At 47.8% G+C, this 12,956-nt stretch overlaps 1 protein-coding gene across 1 annotated transcript in view; it reads left to right on the forward strand.

Moving 5' to 3' along the window:
• Nucleotides 1-12,956, forward strand: part of LOC137627623 (acyl-coenzyme A synthetase ACSM3, mitochondrial-like) — a 247,538-nt gene that overhangs the window by 167,768 nt on the left and 66,814 nt on the right. Inside the window, exons 7-8 of the mRNA XM_068358720.1 lie at nucleotides 7,282-7,405; nucleotides 7,764-7,962. Coding sequence (XP_068214821.1) covers nucleotides 7,282-7,405; nucleotides 7,764-7,962 — 323 coding nt within the window. The remainder of the gene's footprint in view (nucleotides 1-7,281; nucleotides 7,406-7,763; nucleotides 7,963-12,956) is intronic.

Below are 12,956 nucleotides of genomic sequence, written 5' to 3' on the forward strand. Positions count from 1 at the left end.
CATCGTGGGCACACAGGAACGGCATCCGTCTCCTCCGTTATCTGGACGACTGGCTGATCCTAGCAGACTCGGAGTCATCCCTTCTTCAACACCGAGACAAACTTCTGGGACTTTGCCAGGATCTGGGGATCATGGTAAATCTCGAGAAGTCCTCTCTGCTTCCCACTCAAAGACTGGTATACCTAGGCATGATTATAGACACCAATCTCCACAAAGCCTTCCCATCAGACGACAGGATAGCAAGGCTGAGGAAGGTCGCAAGCCCTTTTCTCAGGCGAGAAGAGCTTCCAGCCCAATCGTGGTTACGTCTCCTCGGTCACCTCTCATCTTTGGCTCGTCTAGTTCCCAACGGTCGCCTCAGGATGAGATCCCTCCAGTGGCGACTCAAGTCCCAGTGGAATCAAGGTTGCGATTCCCCGGACGTCATGATCCCTATGTGACCTGCGGAACTGACGGACCTTCAGTGGTGGGTGACAGACGAGAACCTACGAAGAGGATTGGATCTTCTCGTCCTCCCCCCGGATTTGATGCTGTTTTCGGACGCCTCAAAGAAAGGGTGGGGAGCCCACTTTCTACACCACAGGACCTCAGGCCTGTGGTCAGAATCAGAAAAGTGCCTCCATATAAATCTTTTAGAGATGAAGGCCATTTTCTTGGCAGTTCCAACAATACCTGGTGGGTCACTCTGTGGTGGTGATGAGCGACAGCACCACAGTAGTGGCTTACATCAACAAGCAAGGAGGTACCTTTTCGAAGCAGCTACCCCATCTTGCAGTAGAGATATTGAGATGGACCGAAGTCCACTCGATTCCACCATCGGCACGTTTCATTCCAGGCAAGAGGAATGTGCTCGCCGACAATCTGAGCAGAGCGTCTCGGATAGTGAGTACCAAGTGGTCTTTGGATCATCTAGTAGCTAACAAAGTCCTGACTTTGTGGGGTTCCCCGACTGTGGATCTGTTCGCGACAGCGTTGAACTTCAAGATTCCACTATACTACTCCCCAATCCCGGATCCCAAGGCGCTCTGGCAAGATGCCTTCCAACAACGTTGGGACAACATCGACGTGTACGCCTTTACCCTGTTCTGTCTGATGAGGAGGGTGCTCAACAAGACCAGAATATCGGTCAATCTTTCAATGACCCTCATAGCTCCGCTATGGTATCACGCGGAATGGTTTCCGGACCTTCTGCAAGTCCTAACGGAACTTCCGAGAGAACTCCCTCCACGACACGATCTACTCAGACAACCACATGCCAACATCTACAAAGCCCTAGCTCCGCTACGACTTCACGCCTGAAGACTGTCCAGCATCTCCTCGCTGAGAGAGGATTTTCGCAACAATTTGCGAACAGGATGTCTGGACATCTGCGAAAATCATCCGCATCTGTCTACCAGGCAAAGTGGAAAGTCTTCTGGGTTGGTGTCGTGGAAGGAGTATCTCTCCACTCGATGCCACTATTCCAACAATAGCAGAGTTCCTCGTGTATTTGCGGGAAGAAATGCGCCTTTCAGTCTCGGTGGTGAAAGGCTATCGCTCAGCCTTAAGTCTAGCCTTCAGGCTCAAAGGAATGGACATTTCTTCCTCGCTGGAACTTTCCCTACTCATACGAAGTTATGAACTTACCTGCCTTCAGTCGGAAGTGAGACCTCCTCCATGGAACGTGGTTCGAGTTCTCAGGTCTCTTAAGAGACCTCCCTATGAACCATTACACCAGGCTTCAGATCGCCACCTAACTTAGAAGACGGTTTTGCTACTAGCTTTGGCATCGGCCAAGCGAGTCAGTGAACTTCATGGTCTCTCATATGACATCGCCCATTCAAGGGGATGGGGGGAGGCAACGTTCAAATTCGTCCCTGAGTTTATTGCCAAGACTCAGAATCCGGGGGTGCGGGACCCTCGGTTCGACTCCTTCCAGATTTCGAGTCTTCGTTCTGTAACAGATGACCCAGACCATCTCCTACTGTGCCCAGTAAGGAGTCTGAGGCTATATCTCAAAAGAACGGCTGCAATCCGTCCTCAGGTGCAAGCATTGTTTGTGAGCACTGGGAGGACAAAGAGGAGGGTTACCAAGAATACCATCTCGGCATGGATTCGTAAGGTAATCCATCTATCCCTGAATCCAGACCCTCCTCCGTCACGTCGCCCTAGAGCACATGATGTCAGGGGCGTAGCTACGTCCCTGGCCTTCAAGAAGAATTTCTCAGTGACGCAGGTTCTTCAGGCTGGGGTATGGAAGCATCAGACGACCTTCACAGCCCACTACCTGCAAGACGTGACCCACAGGAGGCTCGATACGTTCTCTATCGGCCCTGTGGTGGCTGCACAACAGCTGGTTTAGAACCTCAGGCTCCTTAGTGGACAAGAAGCAGAAGGTTGAGGGCATTGTTACCCAGTCTTAGTCTGCATGAATGAAAAGGTTTGTCTGGCCCTTATTCTTTTCTTCATCTTCCCCTCTCTTGGGGAAAGCAGCACCCTGGGTTCTCTGCACAGCTGACCTCAAACTACTGCAGGTAAACCATGTTTCCTTGTGTTCCTAGTATGAAGCTAATACTGTCACGTCCCCATACCCTGACAAGTTGGTATTGGGAGAGTCCTAGCCTAAAGTTTCCATCTAAAGGACTACAGGTCAACTTCCTAGGACGAGTCACACTTTATTATACCTTCACACACAGCTTGCGTAGGCCGCAGTCCTTGCGTAGCAAGGTTCTAGCGAGGTGCAAGAACTCCTTATTGTTGAGTGCTGACACACTCAAATAATGAGTCCCCGGGCAAAGCCAAAAGCCAGTACTGGCTGGGACCTTCCACCCTTCCTAATAGGTGAGTCACCCTTATTAAATAGCGGGGTTTGTATGTCAGTTACGGAATAAATGACAAATTCGTAGATAATTTGTATTTTTCCTAACTATACAAACCTTAGCTATTTAATCAAACTTGCCCGCCAGCCCTATCCCTTTGAAGTCCCACCTCCAAACAAAGTGAGCTCAAGCACAGGTGTGTGAGAGAGGGGGGGGGGGGGGGGTAGCAAGCTACCCTCCCTACCCCCCCCCCCCCCCCGTTAACTAGCGGTGGTGTAGTAAACCCTCGTTAAAATTCTAATGGCTCTTCATTTCAGCTACGCCGAAAGTAATAACCCCTATTAAATAGCTAAGGTTTGTATAGTTAGGAAAAATACAAATTATCTACAAATTTGTCATGTTAAAACAGCCAGTTGGGGATAGTAGGTGTATACTATTTGGTGAATAAAACGGATTTTGAGCGAAGCGAAAAATCTATTTTTGGGTGAGATAGCCATGGCGTCCTGATGGAAGGTTCCTTATTGGTAGCTTCCTTGGGTATATAACTACTAAGATATTCCCAGAGAATTTAACCACAGGTTATCACAGAATTCTAACTTCTGGAGCAAGTATCCTAAAGGTTTCCCTTTAAGACATCGTATATCAACAGGGGACGCATGTATTAACGCGCCACATAGCTATCTGCACCCCACATAGAGTTAACACTTCGATATGGAGGGGCGGAGGATAGCTGGGGAGCCGTTCCACAGCTATACTCGTCCGTGGCTACTTTTGGTACTCGAAACGTAAACAAACGGGCGCCATTGCTAAATGACGTCACGTCCGTCCTCATCCTTCTTCTAGTAGCTTGCCTTGCTAAGACGGATTTTCCCTTGTGCTTTTTCATCGGCTTGCATCTTCGTAATGTCGCTACCTTCGGCCTCGCCTTCTTCTGGAAAGTTGAGTACCAGGTCCCAGTATTGTTTAAATAAGCTCTGACCGTAAAGTAACTTTTACTTTTCGAGATATTTTATGTTTTCTGGCAGAGCTGTGCTACTACCGGACACGCCATTTTACGGCGTCGCTGTTACCCTGCATGCGTTATTTAGCTAGCCTGAACAGCTTATTCCGGCCTTTTAACTAATTGATACTATCAGTTATTTAGTCTTCATAGCTAGGAACTTCATATATCGTGTTTTGACGTTTTTTATCGGTCATCGCCTGACCCCATACTAGATCGCTAGCTTAGCCCCTATTCCAGAGCGCCTATCACCAGTGTTCATGCATGATATATTCCAGTGATCCTAGGTTAAGTTATGAAGATAGTGGCATTATTTTATGATACTGTTTACTGTGATGCAAGTGTTTTTCGCCTTCAGGGACCATATAGGGGATAGGTTTGATAGTGTGCCTTTCTAACCTAACCTAAATGTAGGACCCCTATATGCTCCCTTCACCCCCTGCCTTAGGGCATTCCCTCTGTGTAGCCTTGCTCCCCCTACCACGTAATAGGATCAAGTCCATACCAGAGTACCTATCGCTTCTCTGTCCTCCCTAAGGGAATGATCCCCCCTTAGGGTTGCGTCCGAGAATGAGGAACGGCCTGTCCTTCCTCAATTGCTGAGGTTAGGTTACCTGACCTTCCTTACAATTGCGATACGTCTTCCAGCCTTCCTAGCTTAGGGTGTAACATCCCTGCTCTAGGTTAGGCCTCGGGGGGAGCTAGTTCTGTGCCTTGCTTGAAACGGTACCCATGCACCGTTCTCAGCCAGGTTGCCTACCTTAGGCTAGGGAGCGTCCTCCCTTTCCTTGGTGGCCGCTTTGGTACAGAGCCTCCCCTATGGAAGACCCTTCTTCTTCTCCCCTCCCCCCCTATCCCTTGTATGGTCTAGCCTATACTTAGGTTAGCCTATACCCATCTGTTCCCTGTCCTACAACTCCTCCTTAGGGTGGAGTGACAGGGCTATCTTGAGTCCCTGTGTGCAGTCCGCTCTGGTACATATACCCTTCATAGTGTCCTATGGGGTTAGCCACTGGATGCGTTTTGTCCGCAGGGGTTCTCCCCCCTCTTGGGTGTTCCCTGGCCCTCCCTTGGGCTACTCTGGCACCTGGCCCCCTGCCATTGGGTGATAGGGCTAGCCTCTATCATGGGTACACCCATTCAGGTGGGATGCTATGGGGTTCTTATCCTTACCCCTCCATCCCTCCTTCTGTCTCTTTTCCTGTCCTGGTGCCGGTCCCTTCTGCCTCTACTGCCGGCGATACCGCCCTCCCTTGGTGACACATTCCTAGTTCCTCCCTAGCCGACAGTCCTCCGTGTGCCGGAGGGCTGCCGCCTTCCGTCGGTGTACAGCCGATGGCCTACCCTTATACCACCTAGCTTCGGTCGTCCGTCCATCGGGCCGGCCCCCGGCGTGCCGGCATCCATTGCCGGCGGTCCGGATATGCTATATCCACCTTCCTTATCCTATGACCCTGTCACCAAGCCGGCGGCCGCCATCCTGGCATTACTCCTGACTTCTCTATGTGTCTTCACTAATGCCAGAAACTCTGCTGGAGCGGCCTCCGGCGTGCCGCCGGTCTGTTGGCGCCTTCCGGAGACGCCAAGAGACTTGCACCCCTTCTCCCAGCTATCAACACCATGCTGATAGCCCTACACTGCAACCAGATGGCTTGGCTACCCAAATAGATAGGTATTGTCCTACCGTTCTATTAATAGCCGTGCTGTCTTCTTGCATATCACAATTTTCCAGCATGCTGTGTGTATCTTAGCACGGCTGGTTGCCGGAAACCGTTGCCCTATGGGGTCTTCTACAACCCCCCCCCCCCATATCAATGGCCTGAGTGGTCTCAGTCCTAGATTTACATCTTAGGCAATTCCTGCTAGAATTACCTTCTGCCTCCCTGGCGATCTATGAAGAATTCTGCCTTGTGTCCTCGGTCACAAACAAATTGCCTATTGATCAGGTTACGGTAACCAGCCGGGCGGGATACACGGAGTATGTGTCTATCTACTTCATTTCCCGCTCCACTCTCTAACATTACAATGTTATTAATTATTTAAGATTAAGTTAAAGTTAACTTCTTAATATTTAACTTTAGAGTAATATAAGTCATTTGTATGACTTCCGTATACTCATGTTCTCTTTCTCTTACAGGAGGAGTATGTGAAATGTGACCACAACTTCTGTGGAGTGAAGCGCCCGCACTTTTACGGGCACACGGCGTGTAGGACCCACGCCCCTTGCGCCAACAAGAAAGGTGATCTGAAGTTTTGGGACCCGCACCACTGTACAGTCTGCAAGGACCGCCTGGTCGAAGCGTTCGACAATCCTCCTTCAGCGGAGGTTAGGGACTCTTCTCGAGAGAAGCTACGCAAGTGGGTGCGTGGCTTCCAGAAGAACGCCACCGGACCATATCTTGCCACCGAAGACTTGAGGGCCTTGCTTTTCCCGAAGGCATCCCCAGACTCAGTGGTCCCCAAGGATCAGATTCCCACCGTCCAGATAACGGTGGAACCGGATATAGTCATGGCTCAGTCCATGCACGAGTGCCGTTTGGATGTACGCGGAACGTATGTCGGAAGTGTCGGAGAACACGGAGAGGAACCTCATGGGCGAAGAACTGGACTATGAGGAAGACCAGGTGGAATACCCTGAGTCGGAGCAGGAGGTCGCTCCACCTTCCACCCCCACACCGACTCCTACACTGACGGACGTATCACTCCCGTCTACATCTGCTACCCCGGATCCCACCCCATTCAACACCCAGGAGATCTTCAAAATGCTTGAGGCTCTCATGGATAAGAAACTCCGCGAGACGCATGAGTTTTTCAGGTCCAACATGGGAAGTTTGAAGCAGCCGAAAAGGATTTCGGTTAAGGACCTCCCCGCATGCTCAGATACCAACCCATGGAGCTCAGATACCAACCCCTGGAGGTATGCCGAGCACATGCCAATTACGACGGGCAAGATCTTCATAATCGAAAAGGTCGGCTCGATCGCGCTGGAAGAAGTGGAATTCTAGTAGGTGTATACTATTTGGTGAATAAAAACAAAGTAGCTACTTAGTATGATAGTCGGAGTATGGGCCTTCCCCTCCACCAGCCAGTAACTACCAACTCCTCATTAAATTTTAACAGCTGAGTTGCAGCTACTCTGAAAACGTACTTGTATTAAAATACATGGGTTTATATACTTGTAATGAAAAATACTATGCAAGTAGATTGGTTTGATTTAAAAATCCCTTTTCGTTGCTTAGTGTATTGAATGTTAATACTGTCCATCAATGGTTTAGTATACTTTATTCTGCTATTCACTTATTTCGAGATCATTAGCGAGTTACTGTATAGGTTTGATAAGCTTTGGTTATTTCATTTTCTTTTTTCAATAGTAAATGTTCCTAGTAACCATTGTAAAGCCTGCATTTGCAAAATGTTTCTCATGTTCTTTATCTGTTATTTTCAGTCTGTGTTAATGTTTAAGACTTGGTTTTGATATTCCAGATTTTGGTTGGACTCAAGAGATGATGACTTGATATGGAATATATCTGACACAGGTTGGGCTAAAGCTGCATGGACAAGCCTTTACATTCCATTTCTCAGTGGTGCTACTGTATTTGTCCATCAGGTAGGTTTCATAGTGCAAAGTTAAAGGATATCTATTTAATTATTGCAATGATTTTGATTACTTTGATGGATACATTACTAATGAGGCTATATGTGGTGTTAGAAGTACATTTTATGGCATGCTTAAATCCAGTAATGCTTCTCACCACGATGGTAGTTGGGAGAGTATTGGTTTCAGCATGATTTGAATGAAAATATACAGGAAAGTGATTCAAAGAAAGTCTATCTATCTCAGAGTCGCATTTTTTCATAAAGGTAAATAAAAAGTCCTGTTAAAAATTATTTTTTACTGTATACCATCAGGACCTTTTGTTATGTTGAACCTATGGTTATCCTGATTGTATCATTACGATTTGTAGATGCCAAGTTTTAATGCTGAAGAAGTTCTGCAAAGTCTGTGTCAGCATCCTGTGAATGCCTTGTGTGCTCCTCCTACTGCATATAGGGCTATGGTTCAGTGTGATTTAGAGAAGTATAAATTTCACTCCCTAAGACGTTGCATAAGTGCTGGAGAACCCCTCAACCCGGAAGTCATAGATAAATGGACACTCGCTACAGGTTAGGATAGTTTGATTGGGCTAAATTATTCAAAATAACTTTATAATTGTTCAATTTTTTTTTCATATATGAAATAGAATTTATGAAAGTTAAAATGAAAATCAGGTGAGTATAGAAATGATAAAATTTATTATTATAATTCTGTTTATTTTTACAAAACTCCCCTGATGTTCATAGTGCTGACTCCCATGATTTCGTAGTGTGTTAATGAAGAAAAGACATATATGTAACATCCTAGATAAATAAACTTTCTTTCAATTATCTGAGACTTTTCTAGTTCAATAGTAACTAGTCATAAACCAAAATAACTTTTTAATCACTTGAACTTGCAGAGTGGGTTCCAAACATATTTCCACACTCAAAATTTTAAAACTATACACTTATTATATTACCCAACACCTTGAGGTTTCTTATAGAGAAACCATACAATTAACTTTTGAAATATTGAGCAAATTAATAAACAGTAAATTCTTATTTACACTACACCCCCCACAACCCTCAGTGTCCAGCAATTTTCTAAGAAAAACAGGTTTCTTTTAGTTTGTAAAAACAACTTGGCATGTCACTGTCATGCCGCCAAAACTTCTTTCCAAAGAAAGATTCTTACATAAGTAAAAAGAGGTGGCTTCGCTTCTACTTTATAAACTTGATCTTGAAGTCCTTCTTCTGACTATAATCTAAATCCCTGGGTGTTTCTGTCACTAAACCCTTATTAATGTTATTGCGGGCTAAGCCACTACTCTGGATGAAAAAGCACAATGTTATAAGCCTCATGTCTCTAACAGGGGTGAAAAGAAAAATAGGAAAAAATAACTTATGTATGAGAGGTAATGAATAAAAATATAAAATAACTTGAGATCAGTAATAATGTTAAAATAGATCTGTCATATAAATTACAGTACGGTCCCTAATCATGCGTGTTCGAATTGTGTGATTCCCCATTTTTTTTCCCAGTGGGTGTTCAAGGTTTTCACACGTAGGCTGGGTTCGTTTATCGGCAGTGAATAGCCTAACTTTCGGTAAAGAGTCGGCAATATTTTGCCATATGTTTTAAACAGTATGGATTTCCTTTACAAAGATGTTTTTTTGTGAAGTACACGGTATATAAAAACCTCTCTCTTTCTCTCTCTCTCTCTCTCTCTCTCTCTCTCTCTCTCTCTCTCTCTCTCTGTGCGTGTGTGTATGTAACATATGAAATTTTAGTTCACATTTGGCAACATGAGTTTAAGAATGAAATTAACATAACTATTGTTAGTTGTGGTGAGCAATTTCTCGCTTCAGGTGGTACTGATCTCTCTCTCTCTCTCTCTCTCTCTCTCTCTCTCTCTCTCTCTCTCTCTCTCTCTCTCTCTCTCTCTCTCTCAGGTGCTATACAATACTTACATATAGAAAAAACCAAAATCTTTGTTTCCAATCGCAGCTTAAACACGGCATGCGATTTCACCAGCAGAACTATTTTTTAGGAAACAAATTCTAGAAAATTGCTATTATTTGAATAGTTAATTGGGCTTTAATGAAACATTTATGGTTTATTCTTTTAAATTCCGGGTGTATTTTAACAATCGATTATTGTTGATTTCTTGTTGTTTTACTTTTGGCTGTGATCCGATCAACTGATTCAAATTATCCTCACTTTCTCTAATCTTGCACAATCTCTTTCATATCAAACGTTATAGCGGTAACGCAATTATTTGATGACTTTAAAAACCAGTCTAGTACTTTCTGCTCTTTTTTGCAGAAGGTTCCATAATTAAGGTGGGTACAAATTAATACATTATCAAACTGAAGTTAGGGAAAGTATTTTGGATATGGAATGGACGATTATCCTTCGTAACAGTTCAGAATTATCATAAATTATCATACTGTCATTATCATCAGTTAGCTATTGTTAATTAAACGCAAAGAAAATGGCTTTCCTGTTTTGCTACGTATGTAGGAATCTATATGAATATGGTAAGTAAAATATTTGGATTAACATTTTTAAATATAAAACTTACCCGCTGGTTATTTAAGAATGGCTAAAGTCTCTTGACGCCCCTGCAGAAAATTCAAAATCTCGCGGCCATCACAGATATGCTAGGTGTACACTAGCGCCCTCGCGGTACGACAGGTAGAACTATACCAAACCCTTCAGATCTTCTCCTGCTGCCATTGCTGGCTGTGCTATTGGAAATTCTCTCTCGGTTTATTACTCTGTTTGGACGTTATTTGGTGATGTACTACGTTCTTTGAGTTTGGGCTTTCGCTTAATTGATTTCTTTTTCATTTACTCTTGAAATCTTTTTGTTTGGAGTTATATTATATAATTTGACCTTTGTTTTATGTTTGTTCCGTAACCGAAATACAAACCACGCTATTTAAATAGGGTATTACTTTCGGCGTAGCTGAAATGACGAGCATTAGATTTTTAAAGAGGGTTAACTACCCCCTTGCTAGTTAGCGGAGGGTAGGGGAGGGGTAGCTAGCTACCCCTCCCCCCTCACACACAGGTGAACTGATTCACTTCACTTTTGGCTCGGGTGATGGTCAGACGTGTCTGCTCTCACCCTCGCATTGACAGCCTTAATCTTTTTTGCTTTCTCTTTCAGTTTGTGTGTTTGGAAGTTGGCCTCTCTCCTTATCATGCGGAAAAGCCCTGGTTTACCTGACCGCCCTTGTGGGACTAATATGTCGCCGGTCGAGACGGACCCTTACACCTTGTGTCTGTTCTGCAGAGGTCAACGATGTGATAAGGATAAAGTGTGCAGTGAGTGCAGGGAGTGGTCTATCTCCCAGTGGGAGAGGTTTTCCCTGCGTCGGAAGAAGAAGTCTAAGTGGGATCTTTCTCCTTCAAGGGTTTCCTTGAAGAAGGAAAATTCCAAGGACTCTTCTTCCGTTGCCCGAACCTCCTTTGAAGCTCCCGCTCGATTAGTCTCGTGAGAGGCCGTCGAGTGGTAGCATAGGCCGTTCTTTTGTTGACCGACCTCGGGGTTCGGGAGAGGGAGTTGCCTCCCATAGCGAGGCAGCTCCTCCTCCTCCTCCGGGGGAGGATTTATCTATTTCTGCTTCTGTTTATAATGATGATTTATTGCAGCTTTGGGCTTCCTTGTGGCTTAAGGATTCTCCCTCCAGGGAAGCCCTGTTTGACTTGATCCAGTTGGGCGCAGCTGTCAAACGGTCGCCGGTGATAGCGGAGGTTGACCCTCTGTCTATCGTCGACGTTGTTGTGGCAGAGGCTTCCGATGGGTCGGGTCAAACCCCTGCCTTGGGTGCTGATGTTGCTGAAGGCTCAGTTTCCCCCTCCGAACATCCTTCGAGGGAGGAGCTGAGTCCAACGGTCTCTCCTGCAGGTGATTCTCCCCCTCGGGGGAGTTCACTGACAGAGACTCCTCTTTGGACGACTGACAATGTTGTTCTTTCTCCCAGAGGACGTATCCATCGCAAGGCTCGCCCTCCTCTTCACCGTAGAGGTCTTCCTTCTCCCCACAAGGGAGTTAGGAGGCGCCTCTTCGGCTCCTCGCCCTCGCCGTCCCCCGCAGAGGATCCTCCTTGTCATGAGTCGACTGTTGCCACCGCATCTCTGGACCTCTCTGCAGATCGTTCGCAATCTCCTACGCCTGCCAGACCTGCTAATACTCCTTCACCGTTCGTGGCAGCTGATGTGCAGTGGGCGCCCTCGCACCCCGTTATCCAACGTGCACCGGTCCCTTCGGGGCTAAAGGGCTTGTCTCACAATGTGAGCAAGTCCCTTAAGTGCCAGGTTTTACCTTTGCGCCCACGTTCTCCTGCGCGCTCTCGCGCAACTACGCGCAAGCCTTCTCCTGTTCCTGCTGTTGCTGAGTGTCATCCTGTGCCGGAAACAACGCCTATGGCAGAGTCGACATGTCAGCCCTCTCCTGCTCGCCATCGATCTCCTGCTCGCCAGCGCTCTCCTACTCGCAAGCGCTCTCCTGCGCGTCAGCGATCTCCTGTACGCCAGCGATCTCCTCCTCGCCAGCGCACATCTGCGCGCCCTGATCCTGATACGCGCCCTACGCGCCCATGATCTCCAGCTTGCCAGCGAACTTTCCTTGCGCGCCAGCACGTAACTACGCGCCAGCGCGTAACTATGCGCCATCGCTCGCCCGCGTGCCCACGATCTTCGGATCTGGGCGTAGGAAGGAGGCCTCATCCTTCTTCTCGCCAACATTCACCTGCACACCCTCGGAACTCGCCCTCTCGTCAACCCTCGCCTACACGCCATCGCACTCAGTCACCTTCACGTCCACAGGTTCCACCTCCTACCGTGCGCACTTCCAGAGGTGGATGAGATACGACACGCCGACGCGCCCATGTGCCACAAGCAGTCTCCTTCACGCGCTTCTAAGCCTGCTGATCTTGCGCCCCATCTGTCTTCTCCAGATCGCGCACCTGTACGCCAGTGATCTCCGGCGCGTCCGCGCGCCCCATCGCTTGTACGCCATCACTCTTCAGCACGCCCACGCGCCCACGAGCCTGCTCGCAGAAGATCACCTGTGCGCCCACGCGCAACCTCACCTGTGCGCAGTTGCTCACCTGCTCACCCTGCGCGCCATCGCTCTCCTGTGCGCCATCGCTCGCCTGCGCTCCGCCGTTCGCCTACTTGCCGGCATTCTCCTAGTCGCCAGCACTCTATCGTTCGCCTACGCGCCGTCATTCTCCTGGTCGCCAGCACTCGCCCGCGCGCCCTCGCCTGGGCGCCCACGCGCACCTCACCTGCGCGCCCACGCGCCCTCACGCTCGCGCGCCCACGCCTCCATCTCCGCGCGCCCGCACGCACACGTGCGCGAACGTTCGCCCCCGCGCGAACCTGTGATTGTTCCATTGCGAGAGCTAGCGCGAGCCCAAGCGCGATTCCCTCCAAGTTTCGCAACGCGAGCTTCATACCGAGTCTTCTGGAGCGAGAGCAGTCACGTCATCTTCCTCACGGCCCCCCCCCCCCCCCACAAGTGCAAAACAGCGCGCTCGCAGGAGGAGGGGAGGTCTTCAGAGAGGTC

This window comes from Palaemon carinicauda, chromosome 35, assembly GCF_036898095.1.
Source record: "Palaemon carinicauda isolate YSFRI2023 chromosome 35, ASM3689809v2, whole genome shotgun sequence".
In the NCBI taxonomy this organism is placed as follows: Eukaryota; Metazoa; Arthropoda; class Malacostraca; order Decapoda; family Palaemonidae; genus Palaemon; species Palaemon carinicauda.